Source organism: Pezoporus wallicus, unplaced genomic scaffold (assembly GCF_028554395.1).
Source record: "Pezoporus wallicus isolate ANWC-B61680 ecotype Strahan unplaced genomic scaffold, APGP_CSIRO_Pwel_v1 scaffold_3294, whole genome shotgun sequence".
NCBI lineage: Eukaryota > Metazoa > Chordata > Aves > Psittaciformes > Psittacidae > Pezoporus > Pezoporus wallicus.
Genome location: NW_026635478.1, coordinates 10,225,677 through 10,251,253, shown reverse-complemented (window position 1 = coordinate 10,251,253; position 25,577 = coordinate 10,225,677). Strand labels below are relative to the sequence as shown.

At 39.7% G+C, this 25,577-nt stretch overlaps 1 protein-coding gene across 6 annotated transcripts; it reads right to left on the bottom strand.

The window, feature by feature from the left end:
* Positions 1-1,984: 1,984 nt before the first annotated feature.
* On the bottom strand, positions 1,985-25,577 carry TTLL1 (TTL family tubulin polyglutamylase complex subunit L1). Of its 6 annotated transcripts, none has more exons than XM_057427424.1 (10): positions 25,461-25,577; positions 16,932-17,064; positions 14,682-14,890; positions 12,719-12,899; positions 11,449-11,583; positions 11,212-11,320; positions 7,836-7,979; positions 6,014-6,100; positions 4,680-4,843; positions 1,985-3,174 (listed from the first exon to the last, which is right to left on the bottom strand). In XM_057427424.1, the coding sequence occupies exons 2-10, from the start codon at positions 17,042-17,044 to the stop codon at positions 3,045-3,047; spliced, it is 1,272 nt and encodes a 423-aa protein (XP_057283407.1). In that variant the 5' UTR covers positions 17,045-17,064; positions 25,461-25,577; the 3' UTR covers positions 1,985-3,044. The 6 variants fall into 6 exon arrangements, with proteins under 6 accessions (XP_057283407.1, XP_057283397.1, XP_057283423.1 ...); XM_057427414.1 differs by lacking the exon at positions 25,461-25,577 and adding an exon at positions 22,541-22,681; XM_057427440.1 differs by lacking the exon at positions 25,461-25,577 and adding an exon at positions 22,541-22,666 and having other exon boundaries at positions 16,932-17,048.

Sequence of the window (25,577 nt, the reverse complement as noted above, 5' to 3'; positions counted from 1 at the left end):
ATCTTTTGGAGAATGAAGTTCCAGCAAAAAGAGCTACCTTACCTTTGAATGAGAACATCCGTTTAACATCTTTTATCATACACGTTAGCATCCTACCTTTAGCTAATTCCCCTTAACTCCTATAGCAGATGCATGCCCCAAGTGGCTTACATATCCCCCTAATCACCTCACTTCCATCTGACAGCAGAACATGCCCCCAGCTGCTATCAGTTTGTATATCACTTTGTACCATTAGTTCTGCCCTACTACAGCAATAGATTTAGTTAAGGATGTAGAAGTGAAAAGGAGTAAAAAGAGATTTAATTACATGAGCAGGCAATTTCAGTTTTCATTTCTAGTTTCGCTTCCTCCTTATCAGATTTTCACCTTTACCTTTCAAGGCCATGCACAAACAAGCATCTCACAGGGTGGTATCTACATACTACCCTCCTCCTCCTCCCCCAGAACTATTAGCTATGACTGCTTTTGTTTCCTCGTCATCCTGCTGTTCCTGAGTCTTCAGACAAGCTGCTTCATGCACAAATGCTCATTCCAGCTAACACAGAACACGACCCTTTCCTTATTCAAATTCTTTCAGAGAACCACTGTGTTTTGCAACAGGCCTTACACAGAAAAAGTAGATATTACATAGCAATAGACATTCCTAATTTTGAGTTTCCCAAGAACATTTCACTTAGGTACATGAGGCCTCAAGTTCTTCACAGAAAAGGAAGACTTCCTGCTTGCTTACAGGATTTTCTGGGCTTGTTTGTCACTGCTAATCAGAAAGTTAATCTTGTGTTTCTCAATATACCTCTTCCCCATATAGTCACACCAGTGTAGGCTGCATGAATAGGAAAGAAGTTAGAGGGGAGGAGTAATCATTCTATTGTAGCCATCCTTGCTAGCACAACTGTAATGATAGAACAAGACTACAACAACATTATTTGCAAAGCTACTAAAGAGAAGTGAGAGAAAGCTCCATTTTCCATCTATCACAGTATCCTTGTTCTGTTGTCTGTCTTGTAAGAAATATAACCACTACAAAATACTACCTCCTACAGTCTCATAGCTCCCAAGTTAGTCACTACTTCCTACTTTACCCCCAACAGGCAGTTGGGGGTAATATCTGACCACACATCTACTTAAAAGCATCTTACCTGTCAATGTTCAAATATACAAGCAAGACTCATACTTAGGAACCAAAAAAACCCAAACAAACCCAAACACAAAACCCTAACCAAAACCTATGAGACCTGCAGTAATTATCTTTTCTTAGCTTTATTTCAAAAACCAACTTGAACATGCTTCTGTAGAGGCCAGTGAGAAGTCTGATGACCAGAGAGTAAGTTGGATTTTGGTTATTTTAATGGAATATGCAAAATTAATCAAGATGAGGATTATACTTTCAGTGACTCATTCAGTCTATGCATTTCCTTGTGTATTGCAAGGATGAATTTCAGGTCATGTGTAAGGATACTGGTCAGCCCAGCCCACATCTGCCCTCCCTCCTCAGCCCAAACTGCTCTTGCTGGATGCTGTTCAGACTGAGAGTCATCAGCACCAACTGTCCCAAAGGCAAGTTTGTGAGCAGCTGCCCTATTCTAGGAGGAACTTCAAAGGCAGGAAAAGGACCCACACGTTCTGTGGTGCAGGTGGTCTGTTTTACATGTTCAAGAAACTCAAAACTTGTGGGAGAGGTAAAGTTTATATTGCATGCACTTTAGTAGCCTGCCACAAAGGAGGGCAAAGCATATGGCCTGCCCTGGCAGGGAAATTAAGTATTACTGCTCTGGTGGCATCAAGATTAGAGTGTGTTATGGTTACGTGGACATCTGCAACCCTTAGCCTCCTTCATCTTTCTCTCCACAGTACTGCGCCATCAAAAAATAAAACCAACCAAAACAAAATCAAAAACCAGTGAGGAGGGGAAGGAGAACAAAGACGACCAGAACTGTGCCTTGGCATTTACAAATAACTGGTGGAAATGCAAGTGGAAGCAATAGCCAATCACACACCCAACTAGTTTATTTATATGCTACACTGTTAGAAGACTGAAATACCTATTTTTAAATTTTGCTCTATACATTCTGGTAGCTAATCATCACAACGTTCGTTATCATAGCTACCAGCAATAGCTTACCATGTGCAACAATATTTTTGTTATAGTTCACACAAAAATATACAGATATTTTACTTATATACAAGCACAAATATGCAATGAGATTCTCATATTACTGCTGCAAATAAGGATTTCTCATTGGCTTCAAGCAATGAGATTTATTACAGCTTGTTATTGTTCTGTTTCTCTACAGACATGCATCATCTTGAAATAAAAATTAATGGCTAGTCAAAAAGTGCATCAACATACCATTTGAAACACTCCCTCTGCCCATGAAACTTTCTACCTTTAAAGAGTTAGCAGCTCAAAACAATTACAGGAAATTTAAAAACCTAACCAAAACCAAACCAAAAATCCTCAGCATATAAAGAATTGCTTTTCAGTTTATTACTACTAATTGTAAAACATTAGCTGCCTTAACTGACAATAGCCTCAAGTCCATGCATTGCTATTTTTCTTAGTTTCTCTTCTTTTACTAGCAGGAATCTAAACCCTCATGTGACAATATTAACGCTCACCACACCACACTCTTACAGAATCCACAGCTCATTTATTATAGGGAGCTAGGGACAGGTTACAGAGGGAATAAATTATATTCAGAACAGCAAGGGGTTTCTTTCAGAATGCATGTTTTGAGTTATTATCTTTATAAAGAAAGTTCTCAATCATTACTGGGAGAATATTAGTATATACAAACTACATATGTACAAAATTATCATATATACATACACACTATATATATAATTATTGGGATAATCATTAAATCAATGTATGTCTAGTACAGTTACTGCTTTTAGATTGTTTGTTTCACTTCTTTTCAACAGCTGTACTGTCCTCTTTTAATATTTCCATATGCAAGGTAGCAAAGTAGACGAATCTGTTCAAAACCTGCATTTTTGTTCATGATGCCTTCCTACCACGAGTGCAGCTGTTTCTCCTGTTATCACTTCCAGGTGGTCAGTACAGGCTTTCCTGAATCTCTTGCACGATTTCCTTTTACTCCAGTGGATTGTCCAGGACGACTCCGCAAGTCACGATCGGGACCATCGCTTTGTGCCATCTCTTCATCGTATCTGAAAATAAGATATCCTCTTCAATGCCTTGTCCTGTTATTCACTACACAAACATGAGTGGGTCCTCTATATTTGATTTTGCTTAATACCTAGCACTGAAATTTAAAACAAGCTGTTCTACACACAGCTTGTATTCTACACATGCACAGTCTGACACGCAGCTATTATTCGAGGAAATATACTACCACGTGATGTTGCAATACAGATCAACTGAAGTATCTTCAGCTACTTTTTGAAAGAAACAAAACATCTGGCAGCTTTGGTTAAACTCCTGAGTTTGTGAAATTTTATACTTGTGAAATTTCCCATGTACTTCTGTATTTCTCCTCGCTACACAGGTCTGTGGTTAAGCCAGAACATCAGGCTGCTGGCAGTTTAATAAAGTCTTAAGCTATTGCTTCAAACAGGATAGTTAGCTGCCATGTTAAAAAACTCCACTGTTGCATCTGAGAGCAAGCAGGGAAAGAATGAGGTGAACAAACAACTGTGCTTAAATTAAATGTATCTGACGACATGCATTTTGTAAAACTTAACCGCAGTGACAAGTAGTTCTTAAATATGTAAGTCCACTATGGCCTCAGATAACCTCAATATATACTTACTCTCGGCTGCCACACAAATTCTGAGCAGAAATTAGCTATAGATGTGTAATTATAATTATCAAAGTACTACAATATTTTTTGAACAGTCATAATATATATTTAATCACACTATTGCATAGGTATTCGCAGCTACCATGTATAAAACATTCATTCAAACTTAAGTCATAATTCAGACATTTAACTGTCTTTACTAGAATATAAAGAGTATTTAAGATCAGTATAAAGCAGTGGATCTCCTATGTACATAGCACATTCCTGACATACTGAACAATGGTACCACTAGTGCTAAAGAAACTATCCAAATATTTTCTCAAAAAATACGAGAAACTTTCAAAAACATGGTATTAAATCAGTGTTTTTCTGCGTAAAACCAATCAATCCTAGTTAAATCCTTCGGACACTCCAACATAAAGATCTGTCTCCTTAATTTCTCTCTTTGTAATCCAGATTTGGGAAATAAAAAAAAAAAAGACCTGACAACGCATTACTATTACATCCATTAATTACAGGAGTCAAGAGGTGTCTTTTCTATTAAGTGAGAGAAAAATTATATAAAATTGCTATTATATCAATTTAACTACCATCTATATATTATAATCAATACAACTAAAGTTCTACACATAGAAGACACAACAGTCTCTTAGCCTCTATCCCTCAAATCTACATGCTGAAAGTGCAGAAGGTGCAGAAAAGTAACATTCTCGCTGGAGAAGGGGAGAGGCAGCTCTGCTTTAATGCCCTCCCCCCCTCCACCATTGCTACTGCAGCTCCAAAAAACCAAAGTGGTACTTTGTGTGCATTTTTCACAACAGAACAAAGTTCACCTTATCTCTACACTATATATTAAAAAAGTGAGGTGAGTGGAAAACATTTGCATTTATATAGAACATTGATAAAACTTACAAGACTTCATAATTGCCAAGAACTTCTTTTGGTGGAGATTTATTCCATTTACAGTCTGGAATTTCCCCATTAGGCACAGCAATGTTAAGTGTGTCATTAATAAGATTATACTTCAAGATCCGATCATTAGCAGTACTGGAAGTAAGAGAAGGGGAAGCATTAACCTACAAAAGGAAAAGAAAAACCAGTCAGCATCAATTTTTGAGTGGTACATAGTTCTCCAAATAGCATGTGTGATGACTACATGTACTATTTAGGAAATTAAGACTCAGCATCTCAAAGCACATCTTTCAGTTCCTCAGACACTGGAAGGAATCCCCCACTGGGCATTTTTCTTTTTACTTAGAAAAAAAAAAAGCCCCACACCACTAAATGTCTGCAGTGTCAGCCTGAAGATTTTTGTTGAGACTAGATGCACTGGGGTGAATCAGACAAAACATGGATTTTTGTTTAATTTTCTAAGCTTACACAGATACAAACCCCATAGATTTCAGTGCTTACAGTTTGCCTGGTTCACTCCCACAGCTGCTCTACACAGGAACCTGTGGGTTTCTTCTAGGTAAATAGCTTGTATTTATGTTCCTAATCCAAGTTCTCTCCTGTTAACTTGTGAGCTGGAGAAACACACACATGCTCTCTATTCAAAGCACTACATTGTATCTTGTACTAATTAAAACCGGGATTCATTTTACGTATCTCTTGTGTGCCACATTTATTATGGAGAAATGGTATCAGAACAATAAATGTTTGGGTTTTTTAAAATAAAGTTCATTTACATTTGAACTTTCACTTTCAATTAGACTGAGAAGGAAGCGAGATGGAAAAAATTCATGTTGAACACAGATTCAAGGACAATACATTAAAGAGAAAGCCATATGGGAGATGGTGGGGGGGAAACCCCTTCCAAATATCCCAATTACCCATCATTTACCCCTTTTCCTTCCTCACAATCTGCAACATTAAGGCCGTAACAGCATCTAAAACCTAAGTTTGATGTTATGCTCCATTGAGCCAATGCCAGTTTTCCAGCTACTGATACAGAATCTAATAGGCTTCTACCATTCAGACTGCCACTGAATTCCAATTGCATGGCCATACTGGATTTCAAAGACAAAACATAAATCCATAAACAAATAGAAACACCAAACAGGAAACAAAAGCACATGCAAGCGTGGTCACACAGTCTGTTTTACTTTCCAACATTTTTCTTAATACACTTACCTGAGGAACAAAAGACACTGTTTCAAAAGAGGAAAGGCTACATTGAAATCTAGCCAGTTTTACTTTGTGAAATGAGAAGGAAGTTTTTTTCCCTGTATTTTAAGTAACTTTACCTCAATTAGCCATGGTTTAAGCTTGTCATCAATGATAATGTCATATCCATAACACTCAAAGCAGTGTTTATCATTATTCATTACAGGCTAAAAAAAGAGAAAAAGACATCAATATGTATTAAAATGAATAATTCAGTACGTAACCTGAATGCATACTCTGCTATAAATCACTATGATCACTGTGACTACATTATGAATTTTCTGCAAGTTTTCAGTGTTTTTACTCTAATACAAGTGTGCTAATAAGTTGAGGATTGCCTCTTTTTTTTCCAAGCTGGAAGTAGTATATCAATATTAATGATTGTATTAATGCTAAATACTAACATATTAATTTTCCATTATGTTATGAAAAGAAACGTGTTTTCATATTTTGCAAAAGTAATAACAATATTTAAAGCCTGCATGCATCAGGAGACATCAGGAAGTTTTACGTAACACAGCTTTGAATAATTGTGAAATATTTCAACTTCAGAAAAACGAGACTTGTTCAAAGATGTTTCTTTTTCTCTGCTAATATAAACATGTAGAGTAGAAATTTGAGGTCAAACAATTACGAGATTCCTTTAAAAACCCTAATTAGCTCAAGTCAACTATGATCCTGAAAGTCAAGAGAAACCAAGGACCAAGTTGTGCTTGGATGTACATTCTCTAGAGAATCAGTACTTTTCCAGCATCTGCTAACCATTTGCGGTGTGCATGGCAAGACTTTTTTTCTATGGAAATCTCATCAGATCTTTTAAAGAAACCTTTGTAACAGGTTAGTGAGATGTTTTCCCCTAGGCTAATAATGAAAGCTTTTCCATTCTTCAGGGAGTGAAAGTGACAGGAGAAACAAGCATCTCTCATTACATCTGCCATTGTCAGAAAGACAGAGGATCAAAATATTTCATGCTCAATAATTCTCAACACTTTTTCCTCTTCTAAGGTTCTTCTAACATTTGGATTAAATCCCTTTTCTTCTCACATCTGTTTCAAATATGATTACACAACAGACAGTGAGTTGAGCCATGCCTCCTCACCTCCCAGTGATCCTAGCTTCATAACCTGTCCCTCTTTCTTGTGCTGATTCTGGTGTTCAGCTGATCCTTCAGTGAGGCGATTTAGCTTATTACACTGGCACAGTACTAACCCATCAATAAAGCAATACAGTAATTGTCAGTTGGGCGAGTGAGCTGATTCAGCTCAAGAAGGTGCCAGAGAGATGACAGGACCATGTACTTGGGAACAAGACAGTCCTTGGCACTAGCGAGCTCTTCAGTTACCCCAGCTGACTCACAGAGCGATACCTGCTATCTACTGTAATCACAGGACATTATCCAAACACTAGAAAGTCACTTAAGCAGAGGATTGGTTGCTACTTTTTTTTTTAAGTGAGAGTTCATGATAACTCTGTGACTCGTGAGGTGAAAGTAAGTTATGCAACTCTGCTGAACTAAAAGCCTTAGGTTTGCTTTGACAAATTGTCCTCCAGAGCTATTTTTTCTTTGACACATTTGTTATTGCTGAAATGGCATCATGTGCCTTGACAGAGCTTAATACTATTCACAAGAGCAGTATCATGTCATATTAACTAGTTCACAGAGCCCTCAAGGAAGGATTCATCCACTTCTTCAGTATGCACAGTCAGCTCACCCACTCACCCAAAATTCAAGTCCGCTCAGAGAAGTCAGGAGACAACAGAATTTTAGAAATCAGCATCAACACCATCACTCACATAGCAGGAAAAAGATTTTAGGGGTTTTGATGGCAAACTCACTTTATGGATACGAGCAGCCTGCAGCTGTAATGCTGTTGCTGGCAGCATTCCAAGAACAGTACTCACCGCCACAGCCTTCAGTGACTGCACAATTATCCAGTGAATTTCATCAAATAATTTGTTTGTGACTTCCTTTCCACGTGTGCTCTCCAGATACAGGCGTAAGTTACTCACTGTCCACTTGCCTCCATGGATATGATTGTAATCATCCTGAAAAATAAAGGAGTTAGTTTAGCCTAAAATTTTTAAGTTGTTCTGCAGTTTTGTTTCATTCACACAAAAAGCCCACTTACACTTACATAGAAGTAGTGCTCTAAAAAAAACCTCAGCAAGTTATTTTTATTCTACAGGTTTATGAAGAGTTCAGCTTTACTTTGAACTGCACTCTATATAAACAACTGGTTTTACTATAGCTGTATATGTTTATATCACACATTGTAAATCAAGTAATAAATCTTTTTTCAGAGAAAGAAGCCAACTGGTACATTGACAACTTTATAGTAAAACATAATTTCTGATTTGGAAATACAACTTTTAAAATGCGAAAGGAAAGAATTGAACTTTTTCCTCCTCTGGGATAAGGAAGAAATAACTAAGTGAGCAATAGCTGAATTTCACTGAAGAAAGCTGTTTTAAAATGGAGCACTTGAAAGTGCTTGTCTTAAAATGTGACTTGTCTGTTTCCCCAAAGGCAAACATGGTATCATCTTAATGGTGCTACCAAGTTACATTCAAGAGGACAGTGAAATGACCCGAATTATTTTTAAAGGTTAACTTTTCAAGTAATTCAGTATTTTGATATAGAAAAAACCACTAAGTGCTACTGAAACAGAACAGGGGGAAAAGGAGATTATATTTGTCTTTTCAGAGGCTATCAATGCTCTGCATCACATTCTCTTTAAATGGGAAGACAAGAGCAAACTGGGGGTGTTCGTACTGATGGAAAGACATGCATTAAGCCCTTGTATAACTCTCAGGACACATGCTTTGCCCCTTTAAAAAGGTTCTCCTCAGAGTATTTGTAACGGTTAATGATTGCATGCCTGCTGAATTATAGAACACGATGCAGAAAACAGTTCTCAGAGGAATGAAATCTGTGGTCCTCTAAGATGAGGTCAGAGAAACCTCTATCTATATTTAGGCTTTTCTACAGCTCCCCCCTTAGTACATTTGTAAAACTGGACTGTACAAATAAAGACCTCAAACATGGTTCTCAGGACTTGCTGCATGGAAAAAATGTCTTGAGACCAGATTCCAGAGATCAAAGTTTCAGCCTTCTTTGCATTGCAGAACAAGTACTCAAATCAAAACAGACTGCAACTGGGTAGAGCCTTACACAATCACAGCTGTTTAATTAAAAATATTAGAGTATTGCAGGCTACACAGAAGATCACTAACTGAAAACAATAATATTGAATTACTGTTGTTGTGCTTGTATTGCACACGCAGTGAATAATGACCTAGAACTGTTTCCCAGCACCAACATTATAATGGGTATAGTGACTTAGTCTCCTTCCTGCATTTTACCATTTCCCTCTCCCAATATAGACTTGTACACTTTTCAAATTAGGGATGTTTTCCCATTACTCAGTAGGGTACAAACACACTGGAACACTATGGTTCACACAGGACTTAGAGAAGAGATTAACAGCTAGAACACAAAGAGTTTTTCTAGACCACATAATGATTCTGATAAATTACTTGACTGTTCAAATCAGGTTCTTCTAAAATTGTACAACCTAAGTGCCTCCAAAGTTAGACAAGTTTAAAACACAAGGGCACATAGGATAGAGTGGCTTTGCATTAAACCTCTCAGTTCTTTCTACAAAACTCAACAAATATTAGTGGTTCTGAAATTATATAGTTTTTCATATATTCCAGTAATGACTCTACATTTTTAAACTGCTCCTTCTATACACATTTCTGTTGTCTTCTCTTCAGGTGACCTCACCACTACTTTCACCTCTACTTTTATTTGGGATAGGCAACATATCACATGCCTCACCTCTTCACTACTACTGCAAACAGCACCATGATTTATGCTCTAAGTCACATGGGATCTGCATTCACCACAACCAATTCTCAGTGAGCCCTGTCAGAACCATAATTTGTAAAGAAGCACTTTACAAATCAGCACCTGAGCAAGAAAATGTTTGTAGTACTGAAAAATACCACTTTTTGACACTTACCCTAGTTTATAACTACCACCACAAATGATATGTCCCTAGAAGTGTTCAAAAACCATGTAGATGAGGCCCTTAGTGACATGGTTTAGTGGTGGACTTGGCAGTCCTGGGGTAACAGTTGGACTTGAGTTGATTCTATGATTCTACAGAATGTCCAGATAAAAGTAGTTCTGCTATGCTGCACATCTTACAGAACAACAATAGACACGTTTAGCATGGTTGCAATTTAAGATACATTAAATGTATCTTGTGGAGTGTTGGTGTATGCACACATGAATATATATGCATGAGTGTACATACGTATGTACATACACATTTATTTTCGCTACTCTTAAACTAAAAACTATGAAATTTGGAAGCATGGCAGTATAGTTTTAATTACTGTAACAGAGGCATGGTCTATAAATCACAGACATCCACTAAAAATGCAAAGGGACAGTCATCATAATCGAGTGGATTCCCTGAAGAAACAAGGCTTGGGCAGTCATAGTGTATGCCCATCTGTGCATGTCCCCCCTGACCCACTGGCCTTTCCTCCCACTGGTGAATTTCAGCCTGTGGTGACATAAGGAAGTCCTGTCAAAGCTATCAGGTTTCCACATGTTTTATGAACATCAATGGCAAATTACAGGACAGAACTGTTTTGCAGGCAGAACCCTGTCCATTGAAAAGGAAGCCACCAGCTGGCCAGGCAGCAAACATCCATCTCCAAGATCTCAACTGCACATTCCCTTTCTTACCCAGGGAGCAAAAGGAGGGGGGCGGAGCAGGGAAAACATGAGAAGCAGCTGGAAAGTACTGTGATGAGTATGTACTGAAAATAGGAAAGCTGAATTAACTTCACGGGAGAGAGAGAATGGGAAGGGAAGATCAGGAAGCTGATACTAAAGTGCTATTATAAAATACGAATCTACAGGAACCAGGCTTCATTAATTCCACTGCTCACAGAATCAATTCCTAAATGAGCATATTAGCATTTAAATGACAGGAGACTTGGAAGAAAACCCCTGCTTTCAACTACTGAAAGTCAGTACTGAAGATATTCCACTCTATTACAGAGCTGCAACTCATTATCTTGCATACTTTTGACCTGCAGTCTTCTAAAGTTTATTTATTTAGAAGTTCAAGTTGAAGTATTTTAATTGTAAGACGATGAAGAATATGACAAATAAAGTCTTTTTATGCCAAGGTTTTTGGGACAATTTAAGAAAAACAGTCTTGCCACAAAAGAGCACCTAAGAACTAAGTACACTTACCCCGTGTTTCTGAATGGCAACGTTTGTAAGATGTACAAACATGTTATCCAGTTCACTTGTACTTGGTGTGTACTTTACTGTGCAAAACCGGCAAAATCCAAGTTTATACCTTAAATGCAAAAAGTCATTAAAATGTGTTAAACCCCAACAAGATATCAGGAAAAAGCATTCTACGATACTTATTTTGACGACATTAAATGTTCTCTCAAAACAAAATACAAATACATACAGTCTTACATGTAACATCTCAGTGGACGATATGTAGATACTAAAACATACAGACGAAGATCAAATTTCTTTCCACCAATAAGTAATGGATTGTTAATATAGAGAGAAATCACATAGGCTTCTTTGGAAGACTGAGATACAAACCTGAAAAACACAAATCAAGTTTCAGAATTTAACAATTGCAATGATATAATCTGATAAATCTTTTTTTCCTTTAGTAGTCTGTACATTGTGAAGTGGCTGAAATCTTTAATCTTCTTCATGTACAATGTATAAAGCTGTAGTGGTTAATAATACACACTTGGCATCAGGTATTATATACACAAAAAAATGTTTAAAATACTACACAGATGACCAAGATCAACTAACCATTTAAACTCAGTTTTGAAGTTGACAGGGTAGCTGACTGCACCACGCACAATGCAGCTCTACAAGCCAGTCTTTTCCTTGGAGAGCACTTAGAGCTTGGCACAGTTAAGACAAGCAAAGAGTATGCAGTACATTACCTTCATTAGTCAAGGTCATATAGAACATTTGTATTTATGCTTGGTGTGCATTGGCAAACCACTGTGAAAAGCTACGATAACTTTCAGATTGTGACATTCTTCAGATTCAAAGTCAAAAGGGGGGGGAAGACTTGAGTGATAGTCAACCAGTCACTTTATAACAGTAAAAAAAATCAGTATTACTTGTGTGATCAAAACCTTTACTAGTCAGAGAAAAAGGTAGATTGCTGACCTGTTTCATCCATTTGGAAGTAGATCACCAACATTTTTGTGCTCCAAATAGATAATGTATTTTTAGAATCATAGAACAGTTAGGGTTGGAAAGGACCTTAAGACCATCTAGTTCCAACCCCCTGTCATGGGCAGGGACACCTCACACTAGACCATGTTGCAATAAATGCACTCTTCCTTTGTACTAATTGAAAAAGTTATTTAACATGTATTTAATAATTACTGAATTTGCTTGTTTCCTGTTATTTAATATTATGAAGCAGAACGATTTATTTTTACGCAATTTTTTCCTCAACACCACTGAAAGCATTTTTATAAAGAATACTTAATTGAACAGTACTTTGTACCTCCTCATACCAAAACAAACTGCATTAAAACCTGCTTGAAGGAGGAAGTCAGATAACAACTGAGATTAAATGCAAAACTAACTATATAATGACAAAGCAATAATAATGGAATACTTTTCCATGCATCGGACATTTAGCATATGGTTCACCTCATTACAGAAAGTACACTAAAGGGTTTTGGTTTTAAGAACTTACGAAGACGTTTTGCTGTCTCGAGACCATTTTTTAATTTGGGAGAGTTTATTGATTAGAAATATTCCTTTTCCTTGAGCTTTGCCACAAGGTTTCATAATCCAAGTGCTGGAGGGATTTTTCCTGAATTCTTCAACAAAGAGATTATAATCGGCCGGAAGCATAAAAGTAACAGGAACAAAATCTGAGTGAAGGAAAACCAAAAAACCCACATAAGGTGCACAATTAAGGACACTGTGTCTGATAAGGCTATTAACACATACAGACTAAAAAAATTCTGTATTTTCAGTTTTCCAGTCTGGCACTATCCACCTTCATTAAGACTTACGTTGCTTTTCATCTTATTTAAATTCTACATTTAGGTTTACACTTGAACAAACAATTGCAAAATATTGCTGCTAACTTCAGCTAAGTAGATTTTAATTCACATTCATTAGTTTTCGCATTCTGTTTATATGCTGTGAAATTAGAATACTACATACCATTCCAATTTACCAAACTTTCTCAATTTACTATGTCAGTTTTTACCATTCCATTAACCACCTTATCATTCTCTGTGCACCAAACATGTGAATGCTGGTGTCGCTTCCCCTTTGGATGAGGTAATTTTTATTTCTATGTAACTCCCATTAGTCACTTACTTGCTCCCACAATCAGTATTACAATGCTTACTCAAATGTAAAGAAAAGCATTTGTCACTTTTTGCTGTCAAATTATTTTCACTTCCATCCATACAGAACTGCTGCTCTTTTTCAGGGATGAACACTTTCACTTTCCCAAGATGTAAATCAGTTCAACGTTATCTCCACTTCTGTTTTGCTGCAATGCTTTATGACCTCTAAAACAACTTCACTCTCCTCATTCCTGATCTACTGCTGGTTTGCCTTTTGTTTGTTTAGTTGTATTTCCTAGCAGTCATTACTTGTTTCTTGTTTTCCAACTTCCCCCAAACTTCTACTCTGAAGAGTTTGTTCATTCTGTTCTGCCAAGAGCCTCTCTGAAAAACTTAATTTTAGTTTTCCCTCCAGTATAAGATATTCAGATAATGTCTTTTCACTTTTGAATTAAAGAAACTCCATCTCATGTGAAGTTCCAGAGTCCTTTGGTTTCATCACTAATCTTATTGCAGAGTACCTTAATCCCACAATTTTCCCTCTTCAAAATAATTTTAAACAAAGCAAAATCAACAAAAATGCAACCAAACAACCCACCTCTCCCCCACACTCCCCCCCCGCCCCCAACCACAAAAAGCCTAGTTACAAGTCTAGTTCTGTACCCTTATACTTAAAAATAGTAATTTCATTATCATTTTATCCAATGTTACTTCAGGTAATGCTGCACTGTTAAGTTCAGTCTTCTTTAAGGACCTTACTCCTAACAAAACAAAGTCTAAATACAACTTCCATGCACACAAAATGGATTTGTGCTCCTCTTTGAATACTGCTGAATACTATCAAGTACACAATGGAGGAACTGGGCCTTGGTGCTTTGGTAATACAACAGGAAAACAGAAATGTTCAGTCTTTTATTACTACTTTTTCTCCAATTTCAATGAAGATCCTGAACAAGTGCCATCCCCTCTATTCCTCTCAATTTGTAAAATATTAGCTATTTTCCTTCAAAGGAAAGTTTGTGAAAACCTTTGAAAATACAGTATTTCTTACAAAATATTCATTACAACAGTTTTTATCACTTTACCTGTTCTCTGTTTCCTTCTGCTCTAATTCAGACTTGAAGGGAGAGAAAAGGAGAACACAGAGAGAAAAGGCTGTAAAGTTTGCAGAATACAGCAAATAATTTTAGGACAAAGTGCACTTCACTAACGGGGACAGAGCATTTCAAGATAGTTACTTTGATGTTCTAACACTTCAGAAGTTTGGTGCTTTATGCACAGAAAAGCTAGGTCAGTTCCAGGTCATTGACTACACAGGAAAGAATATGAATGTTGATAATGAGAACCACATACCCAAATAAATATATTTCCCATTTTCATCCTTTTCTGCAAGTGGACTTCCTTCTTTCTCAAGTTCTTTCCTGTATCGCTTGATATTCTTTACCATCAAATCTTTTCTGGTCAGTTCATAGTGGTTTGGGAAATGATTGACAATCTGGTCATCAGAGAGGCGGTAACCAGTTTCCACACTGAAAACATTTCTGATTGTTTGTACGCTCATCCTGCAAGCAAAGACAGATACCAAAAGACTTCATAGAATCATAGAATAGTTAAGGTTGGAAAGGACCTTAAGATCATCTAGTTCCAATCCCCCTGTCATGGGCAGGGACACCTCACACTAGACCATGATGCCCAAGCCTCTGTCCAACCTGGCCTTGAACAATGACAGAGAGGGAGCATTTACTTCTTTGGGCAACCTTTTCCAGTGCCTCACAGTAAAGAACTTCTTCCTTATATCTAACCTGAACTTCCCCTGTTTAAGTTTAAACCCATTACCCAAGAAACACAATCCAGGAAGATAAAGTTTGTTGGTTTTTTTGTTTGTTTGTTTGTTTTTTGTTGTTGTTGTTTTTTTGTTGTTTTTTTTTTTGTTACATACACTTCAACTTTTCTCTCTCATTTCTCTTTAAACTCTAATACCCTGCTGCAGTGACAATGCAAGATGTGCTGACCTTCTATTAACAAAATCCTGCCAGAGGTTTTATTGATCCCTCTACTGTGACTAAAATTGGCACAAGAGAGGAAAGGAAGATGACAACTTGGGCCTACTGGACTCTGCCTTGTTGATAACAGGTTAAGCCCCAAAAGGATCTAAAAATGGCCAACACACCCCCAAGTGCTACAGAAGCAACTTCTGTTATTTCTCTTCCTGTAAATTCAGTTTCTCTCTTAAAAAAAGCCATAAAAACAACCTCCTACTGACTACCTTGCTATTCAGATTGTCAAGCATATGAACTGAAAACAGTGATTCAGAGATCTTACTAAAATCACCCGTAAATGCCAGATCAGGGGCTGCAGTGACAATGCCATCACATATCTACTTTATTTTTCACAGAAGGTAAGAGTGGGACTATAGATCCGAAGAAAATTTGTACTGCATGTCTTATATTGGAAATTTAAGAATATTTCCTGACTGCTATCAATCTGCTACGTTATCATTTCAGGAAGAAAAAAAACAAAACAAAACAACCAGTCACACAACAGTCTCTATGAGTGCCCTGTTCCACCTCTTCCCCTCAACCACATTCCAAAATCATGAGATTACTAGATTCCTACCCATTTGAATAAGTGGTTCACAAAGGATACACTTGGCAGCACAAACCGCCATTCTGTCATATCTGAAAGGGACAATATAAATTGTTTGGTTTACGTACAGAGTACTGTTTCTGCCAATTAATAGATTACTGCATTCTAGGACAGCATTTCATGGTCTTATATTGCACAAATGCCAAAAGAGAAGATAGATTCTTTACTCCCCTTTCACCATTGCTCTGATTAAACTTCACATTCACTCTAAGTATTGAAATGTTGAATAATCAGTCTGCATATAAATCATTATCATGAAGAAGTACAGTCCTCAAAGCCTTTATTATAGAAGCCTGGACTCTGGTAACAGGGCAAGACTCCACCACACAGATAAAATAATATTTAATCATATATTGGAACTGTGTACTCTTGGATTATTTTATGTTGAGTTGCCAGAAAATTTGGGGAAAAGATACATTCAAAGATTCCCCTCAGGCCACATATCCCCTCCAACAGTAATGGAAAACTTCTGCTTACTGCAAAAAAAAAACAACAAACAAACCCAAAATCAAATAAAATCAGGTATCACAGTTCAAAAAACACTGAGCGCAGCCTTCCCCCTGGGCTGTTCACAACTGGCATTCCCAGAAGTGATCAGTATCTTGCTAGGTCACCGACTTTCCACTCCCTGACTGTATCTTTGGCAAACTGCAAAGATACATGAGATCAGTAGCATGGGAATGGATCCATGCAGATGGGACCTTCTACTCTGAGGAACCCCAATGACTTTAGCAGGCCTGCACATATATAGGAGTCTACCAATGCAACTCTGAACAGAAGACCAGTGGTAGCCTGAGAAATTACAGAAACAATGTTATACTCTTAGGAGCACTGTGGTAAATCAATGATAATTTCTGTATCTTTCACTTTTTAATATACATTTTTTTAGATTATTGATGATACTAACATATTAAAATGCTTCATAAAATTAGAAATTGGTATTTTTAATGTACTTACCAATAAAAATTCCAGTCTTCATTTTCTGCCACCTGAATCCAGCCTCTTTTTTCAAAGTTGTTTATTAGAACAGATTTTTCTATGTCAGTTACCCACTTTACTTTTCCTGCCATTATCCTAAAGCAGAATCAACCTATTAGTAAAGAAAAGTTTAAAGATGTGAAATTGAAAACAGGGGAGGACACAAACCAGGATGGTCAAAGTGGATGAAAAGTGGCATCTAGAAAGGTCAAACCAGGTTGTTCAGAGCTTTATCCAGCCATGTTTTGAAAACCTCCAAAGTGACGTCTAGAAAGCATTTTAACGTAAGATAGAAGTAGCAAATTAAATTAAAAATCAAGGAAAATAATAGGACTGCATTTGGGAACTGGACAACTGCAAACAAGGACACTAGTTACAAGGACCTTTCACGCTCCCCAGCCAATCCACCTTTTCTGAATGGGCACACAACTCACATCTCTCACTAAATACCTTAATGCCAGAAATCACTGTTGTACATTTATTGTATAATGATTACAGAACCAAACACAGAGCATAGACAGCTTTGGGGCCCACATCACAGGAGGGACACGGATGTGCTTGAACAAGTCCAGAGGGGGCCACAAAGATGATCAGAGGCCTGGAGCACCTCTCCTATGGACACAGGCTGAGAGAGCTGGGCTTGTTCAGCCTGGAGAAGGCTTCGGGGAGACCTCAGAGCAGCTTCCAGTACCTGAAGAGGCCAACAAGAAATCTGGAGTGGGAGGACTTGTAAGGCCATGTAGGGATAGGACAAAGGTAAATGGCTTTAAACTGAAAGAGGGTAGATTTAGATTTGACATAAGGAAAAAATTCTTTGCTGTGACGGTGGTGAGGCACTGGCATAGGTTGCCCAGCAAAGTAGTACATGCTCCATCCCTGGCAGTTTTCAAGGCCAGGCTGGACAGGGCTTTGAGCAACCTGGTCTAGAGGAAGGTGTCCCTGCCCATGGCAGGGGGGTTGGAACTGGATGGTCTTCCAACTCAAACCATTCTGTGATTCTATGATTTCTAACCAAGACTTACATGCATATACCTTTTTGCTTTATTTTGAAGTAGGAGAGTTCATATGGATCACTTCATGACTGTAGAATTAAAAAAAAAATATTCCAAGAGAAATCCCTTATGTGCTCTACCAAGAATCATGATTTCCTATACTGCAAGGAAGGGAACCAAAGTAACATTACCAACTTTGTATTGTCTTCTCTGTACTTCATGCAGCTCTGATTTTGCCTTCTGCTCTAGTGGGGAAGGGGGAGATGGATAAGTTGATATCATTAGCAAGGCCATAGGTGGGCACTGGGGACCGTGCCTGCCTCTTGCTTTGCTTGGGAAAAGGCACCTCCCCAGGGGGCTGAAGAGGATGAAAGGTGGGAAATGTGAAATAGAGGTGAAATGTTGGAGACTGACAGACAAACTTGTTTGGAAAAGGCTGCACTGCAAGCAGGGTTTATTTAAAGGCCAGGCTGGATGGGGCTTTGAGCAACATGGTCTAATGGAAGGTGTGCCTGCCCAAGGCAGCAGGGTTGGAACTAGATGGTCCTTAAGGTCCCTTCCAACTCAAACCATTCTATGATTAAAACACTGACAGCAGGATTTCTGCAAATTTATGGTTGCTAGGGAAGTGCTTATAAGCTGCATTTCAATTCATGACGCCTAGGTGTCACCTTCTACATTAGATCTCTCACATGTCCAGGTCAGCCTTTCCTGCAAGGGTTGCAGGATTGTCTGGAGGTGACCTCAGAAGGTCTCTTGTCTAGCCTCCTGCTCAATGCAGGGTTAGCTATAAGGTCAAACCAGGTTGCTCAGAGCTTTATCCAGCCACATTCTGAAAACCTCTAAAGATGGAGATAGCACAGCTTCTCTGGCATCCTGTGTCACTGCTTGACTGGTCTCAATAGGAAAAGGTGCTGGGTATTGTTTTTCCCTCACATATTGCCTCATATATTCTGGAACTCTTCTTTCAGCTTGTGCCTTCCCACCCTTCACCCTGCTAAAGAGCCTTGGTCTGTCTTTTTTAATAACCTCCTCACAGGCAGGCTGTGATCCCAGAGCCACCTCTTCTCCGTGTTGAAGAAACACAGCTGCCCAGCTTCACCTCATCAGACAAGTGCTTCAGCCCCCTGACCATCTTGGTAAACCCCCTGCTCAATTCACTCCAGTTTATTACTGTCTTGTTCTGAGGGCTTGTGTGATTTTGTCAATCCTCTGATATACTGTATTGCATCCTTGTCCTTTTTGTTTGAGAAAGACAGGCAAATCTAGCAAGGTAGGAATACAGAACAAATTCACTGAGGAAGTGTGGATGAGCCCAGCACCCACAATTAGCCCCTTCTGTGAAGGGCAGGCTGAAGCTTTCTGAAAGCAGCAGGCACTCACCAGCTGGCACTCTCCTTTACAAGGGCTGTTTGGTGAGATCACCTTTATACCATCTTAAATTGTGCTTTAATGCAATACCAGTGAAGATGGGGGTGAAGACGCATGAATTGAAGCAGATCATCCTTTGTGCATACATACTCAACACCAAAATCCTACAATCCAGTTGATGTGGACAGTACACTATATACAACAAAGAACTTATTTACCCCATCTCTAAGTAAGTGCTGATCCCAGATCTAGGCCTGATTAATATGTAACTTAAGCAAGCTAACATACATTCATGAGCAAATTATAATAACTGCTAAAGCTCTCATAAGCAGTTTCGATGCTGCTGCTTAGTCTTTCTGCAGTTCATTTCACAAATTACTTTTACAGTTGCAGCCTAGTGAATCTTCATAGTTATGTTTCACAGAAATCGAGTGCAAAGAAGTGCTAATTCAGAAGAAAATCTTGTTAAGCCAAAAGCAGACTCTTTGGCATACCCTTCTCCCAAGGACAAAAACTGCCATGCAAGGGAGTGAGAGACAGCAGATAAACACACATGTAACACCCCCTACTGTTCCTTCTACATATAATTTTCCATTGAAAAGCCAATTAAAACTTCACCTTTACTAATGTAGTGGTGCAATTAATGGAAATAATGAATGTAGTTAATACAATTTCTGCAACTAAAATACTGAGCTGGAATTCAAGGGGTCTTCAATTTTCAGAACTACATAGGGAGACGTAAATTTGCCAGCAAGCTAACAGCCCTACTATTTCTCTCTTCCTGGGAGGCACAGTCCCTTATATAGTGCTCCTACCTTCTCCTTCCTAGACTACTTAAATTGCCACATTCCACAAGGCAGAAATGTTTACTATTAGACTTCGATTTTAAAGAGGTTTAGACATACTTATTTTTATTCATGCTGATAAGACAAGTTGAACTCAAGCTTAAAGAGACAGATAAAAAAAGAGTGTATGAAGGCTCAGAGTCTGTCTTTTTCTGTGCTTAAACAACACCTGGTTCCACAAGGTCATGATCTTTCTGTAGGCCCTCCAGATACTACCAAAACAAAAATAAATGAAACAAAGGGATTCATTTATTTGCACTGAAGTATGCATGATTCATCATCAGTGACTCACTAGTATCACACACACACGCTTGTTGTGGTTTTACAAGTTCAGGGATTAGTCAGCTTGGAATAGAATTGCCCCTCCGAAAGGAAATGTTTTAAATAATGAAACCCTAATGAAACACAATGTAAAATTTTCAAAAGGCCTTAAAACATGTCCTCCGCATCTCCAAGCTACCCCATAAGGTTACCAACATCCAGCCCCAACCCTATACCCATTTCTCTATTACCCAACTCCTTGATCCGTCTCCCTACTTCTCCAGTGTGTCTTGCTCCAGCATCGTTAAGCTGCAACTGCCCTCAGGGTTTGTTCTTCCAGAAGTGCTGCATCAGACAAATGTAGCCGCCTGGGCCTCTCCCTTGACAGAAGCATGTAGCTGCTGCCTGGCAAAGATCAGGATACTGGGAGCACTGCCACAAACAGGGCTGCTTTGCTAACACCTCTAATGCTGTAATCTCATTTTTACCCTAGGATGCAACAGCTGCTACAGCATCCTTTCTGTAGGATTCTTTATGAAGAGATTTCAACACATACTACATATCCTACAGCTAGGAACCCTGGAAGACTGCATGTGCTGATCCAGCAAGTGGATTTTGTGGTAGGTGGCAGGTGGGACTGCTCCATGACTAGCTATGCTATACAACTCCCAGAGACGGCATGGTTTGATTTCAAAAGCCAGAGACAATTCGACAGAAGACTTACACACAGGAAGGTGAGTAAAAATTAAACCAAAGCTAAAAATTGAAGATAACTTCTGCCACAAATATTCTTCTCCTGATTTGGGAACTTTAGGCCTTATAGGTCCATCACCTGACAGGATGATTAAAAGGTTAACAATACAACAGCAGACTAAAAATTAGTCCTTGGTTTATGCAGACAGTTTGACCATCTCAGATGATGTTTAACTTGCCTGTAAATAAAATCTTCTCATTTTGTGTAACCCACAAATTAGGAGACGTATAAAGCTATATTATTGAAAATAAGAATTTTTGATAACAATTTTAATACAACATAGTTTTCTACAGGAATCCTCTCATCTGCAATTAGGTATGCCAGACAACCTGATGAGATTGCACAAGGTAACAATGTGTTCAAACTTCTGGTCAGCTGAGATCCTTAAAATGGCAAACAGCTGTGTAACACAGCCCCAGCCTGCCTACTGCATATAGGAGGGTAATGGTTCATTAAGTCAAATCCTTCACAGAGCACCAGACCTCCTACTCATGAGACAACACATGTATGCAGGTCTGACACTTCCCCAAAACACTGCCATTTCTGCCCAGACTGGTCCCAGGGACAGCAAGCAAACACAAGGAAACTTGGCAGCAGCCTAATCCCAAACTGAGGGCCTCTTGCCCTGGCACAAATTCATGCAGTGACAGTGAGATCCGAAAGCACCCTGGTTGTCATTACCGCCACTACAGAAGCTACTCATGCTGACTACATAACAGCTTTTCACACTGCAAAGATAAGCATAAGTAAGTGGTGCCACTGCCTGCAGCACCTGATCTAGCAAGCTCCATTTGCTTCTAACAGTCAGAAGACGTAATTGTGTTTCATAATTAAGTTTATTACTGGAAAATCCAGTTCTGCTGATGCGGTTACTCCTTTAAAGGAGACTGGGAGGACCTGCCACAGCGATTCCCATCATGTTAGGGAGAAAAAGGAGACGAAGCCTGGAAGGGCTGCGTGGCTGAGCTGTGGGCAACGAGGACCCCCGGAGCAGGAGGTCACCACACGCGCCACGAGCGGACGCGCGTACACATGCTCCCGCAGGGAACCACAGTGGACTCGGGCCCTCACCGACATGTCGTGACAGCCCCACGAACATGCTGACTCTGTCTAGCTTTGCCCTTGTCCCTCCCAGGGACCCTCCGAGAGTGGGCCGCAGGGTGAATCTAAGCGAGGTGATTACCTCACCCCTCCATCTTCGAGGAGGGGTCGCGATCCCGCAGGGAACTTCAGCTGTCGCGATAGGCCCGGTGGGGGAAGGAAGGCCGAGGATCTCCCCCAACGGCGGGCGGCTGCAGCCCGCACCGTGTGTCTGCGGGAGGGGGGTGGGGGAGGGATGACACCCAGCCCGCTGCCCGCGCTCACCTGCCGGCACGAGAGACGGCCGCGACTCCCCCTCAAACCCAGCCACGCCCGCCGCTCGCTTCCATCGCCCCGGCCGGCGGCTCCACCAAGCCCCGGGCCCTCCCTTCCGGCACCTTCCCTAGCAACTGCGACGCGCCGGGGCGGGACTTCCGAGGCGGTGACGGCGGCAGGGAGAGCTCGGTTGCCAAGGAGACGCGCGGCGGCCGCCATCTTGTCTCCGTAGCGGGGAGACCCGATGCTAGCAGGGCGTGTTGCGACAGGACGAGGGGTGATGGTTTTAAACTAAAAGAGGGGAGATTCAGGCTGGATGTCAGGAAAAAAATACAACAAGGATGGTAAAATACTGTCACAGGTTGCCCATAGAGGTGGTGGATGTGCTATCCCCAGAGACATTCAAGGTCAAGCCGGATGTGGTTCTGGGCAACCTGATCCAGTTGAAGATGTCCCTGCTCATTGCAGGGGTGTTGGACAAGATGAACTTTGAAGGTCCCTTCGAACCCAAACTACTCTATGATTCTGTGATACCTAAAATTACACAGGGCCTCTCACACCAAAGCTCAAGTCCTTGTCTGAGCACATCAGGTGCAAGGAGGTTCATCGCCACATGGCTGCAGAAATATCTTCTCTTGTATTGATACTGTTCTGAGGAGACGTGAATTCTGCCTCAAATTACCAACAACTGTGATTCATGGTGAAAACTGGGTGAGAGAAGTAGTACCTAAGCAGTTACGGCATAAGTGCCTGTGCAAAGAAGCCCAGTTTACATACACAAAATTCCTTCCAAAAACAGATGTATATTAAGGTTACTGACATCACATGATAGGCTCAATGCAAAACAATAATAAGGTATTTAATGAACTCAGGAGATCTGAAGAGTCTCTATGGAAAAAATAAATTGCTCATTCTGTAAGACAAATTGCTGATTAAAAAAAAAATTTAGATCCATCAAGGCAGTAGCTGAATTAAGCCGTTTGCAGTGTGTTGGCTACAGCAAATAACTGATATCAACCTGTATTTCCTAAAAGCCTTAATTCCCCAAGTAATCTGAAGATAATAAATATGCTTTATGATTTACCAGATCATCTTATGGTAATAGTCTCAGTTTCAAGGATGCAAAGAAATAGTTAAATTTACAAAGAAATAGTTAAATTTAATAATTCATATAACTGGAGCTATTGAATATTCCCTAGCTTAACTGTGAAAGAAGCAGAAAATGCAGAATCCTTCATTCACGTGCAGTAGAAATTTTCTGGCACCACACCACCTCTGACAGCAGAAGAGAACATGCTGCAGTATTCACAGCCTTCTTCTAACCAAGAAGGTACGTCTGCTGTGACAGCCGGCAGCAAGAAAAGGAAACCTGATTCTTCTCTTTGCCATCAATCCTTTTTTTGTCCTTGCATCCATCATACCTCAGGGGAAAGCTGAAAAAGTACCACTTTGGAAATATATTAAATAATTCATTAAGGACAGAAACACGTTTTGTTGTTTTGGTTTTTTTTTTTTAACATAAGAGTCTTTTAGCTTAGTCCAACAGTCCTTAACTGAAGTTACAGTTCCATGGCATAAAAAGCTATTGTTTTGCTGTCTCTCTGACAATTACATCAACAGTGTTACATCAAAGCTAGTAATAGATGCTCTAGTTTTTAATGCATCTCCACTTTGTAACATTATTGTTCCAACAAGGGAAGTCAGGGAGAATTTGAGAGCAGCTCAATAATGCTTATTATTTTATCAGGAAATGCTGTAGTAGCATCAATGCACTATCTTTGCAACAGAAATCACTCATATGATGACATTTGCTTGTTTTATTTTAAGCTTAAGTCAGCTCAATTAAACAAGGTTACCTGTATGTACAAAACTAAGCCTGGTTTCAGGAAGGGAACTGTTACTGATGTGAAGCAAAGTAAACACTAAATCTGAAATATCAGAACTAGTAAATAGGACAAATCCTTGGCACAAAGTAATATTACCAAGGTTAATTTCCCTTTTATTGTACTTTGGAGGCAATTTTTATCTAGCCAATTGCATGTGTAAATGTAAACACCACCCTCACACGACACACTCCTTGGCATGAGTTGGAAGATAAGCACTGTCATGCTTGGAAGATGGGAGAGAAGGATGTTCCAAGGAGGATCATTATGTGTAGTGCACAAAGCAGTGGGTTGTGTAAGTGTATATACACACACGCACTTTTCTACATTTAGAAGCTTAGCTGCAAAAGTCTGTGGACATCCCAGCTTCAGGTGGAGTGCTGTATCTGTGCCACCATTCTGCTCCTCCTGGTGTTTACCTTCCCTCACACTGAGATGAGATCATACTATAAATAGAGGGCAAAGTCCACTCTCAAGCATTAACCAGTGATGTCTCCTGTTTGACATGACAATAAAGTGTGGAGCAACAGGGGGTTTGGGTTCTTTAAATCTCTTCTAGTGATGGGTGATAGATACCAACTGAATCGCTCACAACACTGTTATCAATAGTGAAAAACACTTGAAGTCCCCTGACCTCTCTAAACTTTTTTTGGCAAGAAGTCAATAGGATTTGAGTAAGTCTCAAAAAAAGTCTCTCTCTTTAACCCCTCAGGAGATCTGCTCCGGCTGCGCTGCCAAGGCTTCTCCTGCTTTCTGTCCCCCACTCTCCTCCCCAAGCTCCCTGGGGACCGTTGGGGATGCCTGCTCATCGCAGTTGCTTCTGCTACACTGAATGAAGAGGAAAACCTGCTCCTCCCTGTTTAAAAGTGAACAGTACCACAGCATTCCCAACATTTTAAAGACTATCTTGAAATTATGATGTATTGAAGCCCAAAGGGATTCTTGAGCAGCACAGATCTCGCCACTGAAACCAAAACTACCCCGAAGCCCACAACGAAGGTGGGCTCCAGCACGCTGGGGTGCTGAGAAAACCACACGGGCCCAACCTACAGCCAGCCAGTTGGAAAAGGGGTCCATGGGCGAAATAGGACGGCAGGGCCTGGTCCTGCACTTGGCATCTCCACCGGTGAGAGCACAAAGATCATGTCCCGTCATGTCCCGTC

What these genes read in the sequence shown, in the direction of transcription:
- TTLL1 (XM_057427424.1), bottom strand. Translation starts at nt 17,044, where the DNA reads ATGGCAGGAAAAGTAAAGTGGGTAACTGACATAGAAAAATCTGTTCTA. An exon ending in CGAGACAGCAAAACGTCTTC is followed by an intron (nt 11,584 to 12,718) that starts GTAAGTTCTTAA and finishes TGTGTTTTTCAG; the next exon opens with GTTTGTATCTCAGTCTTCCA. An exon ending in AGTCACTGAAGGCTGTGGCG is followed by an intron (nt 6,101 to 7,835) that starts GTGAGTACTGTT and finishes CTCTTTTTTTAG; the next exon opens with CCTGTAATGAATAATGATAA.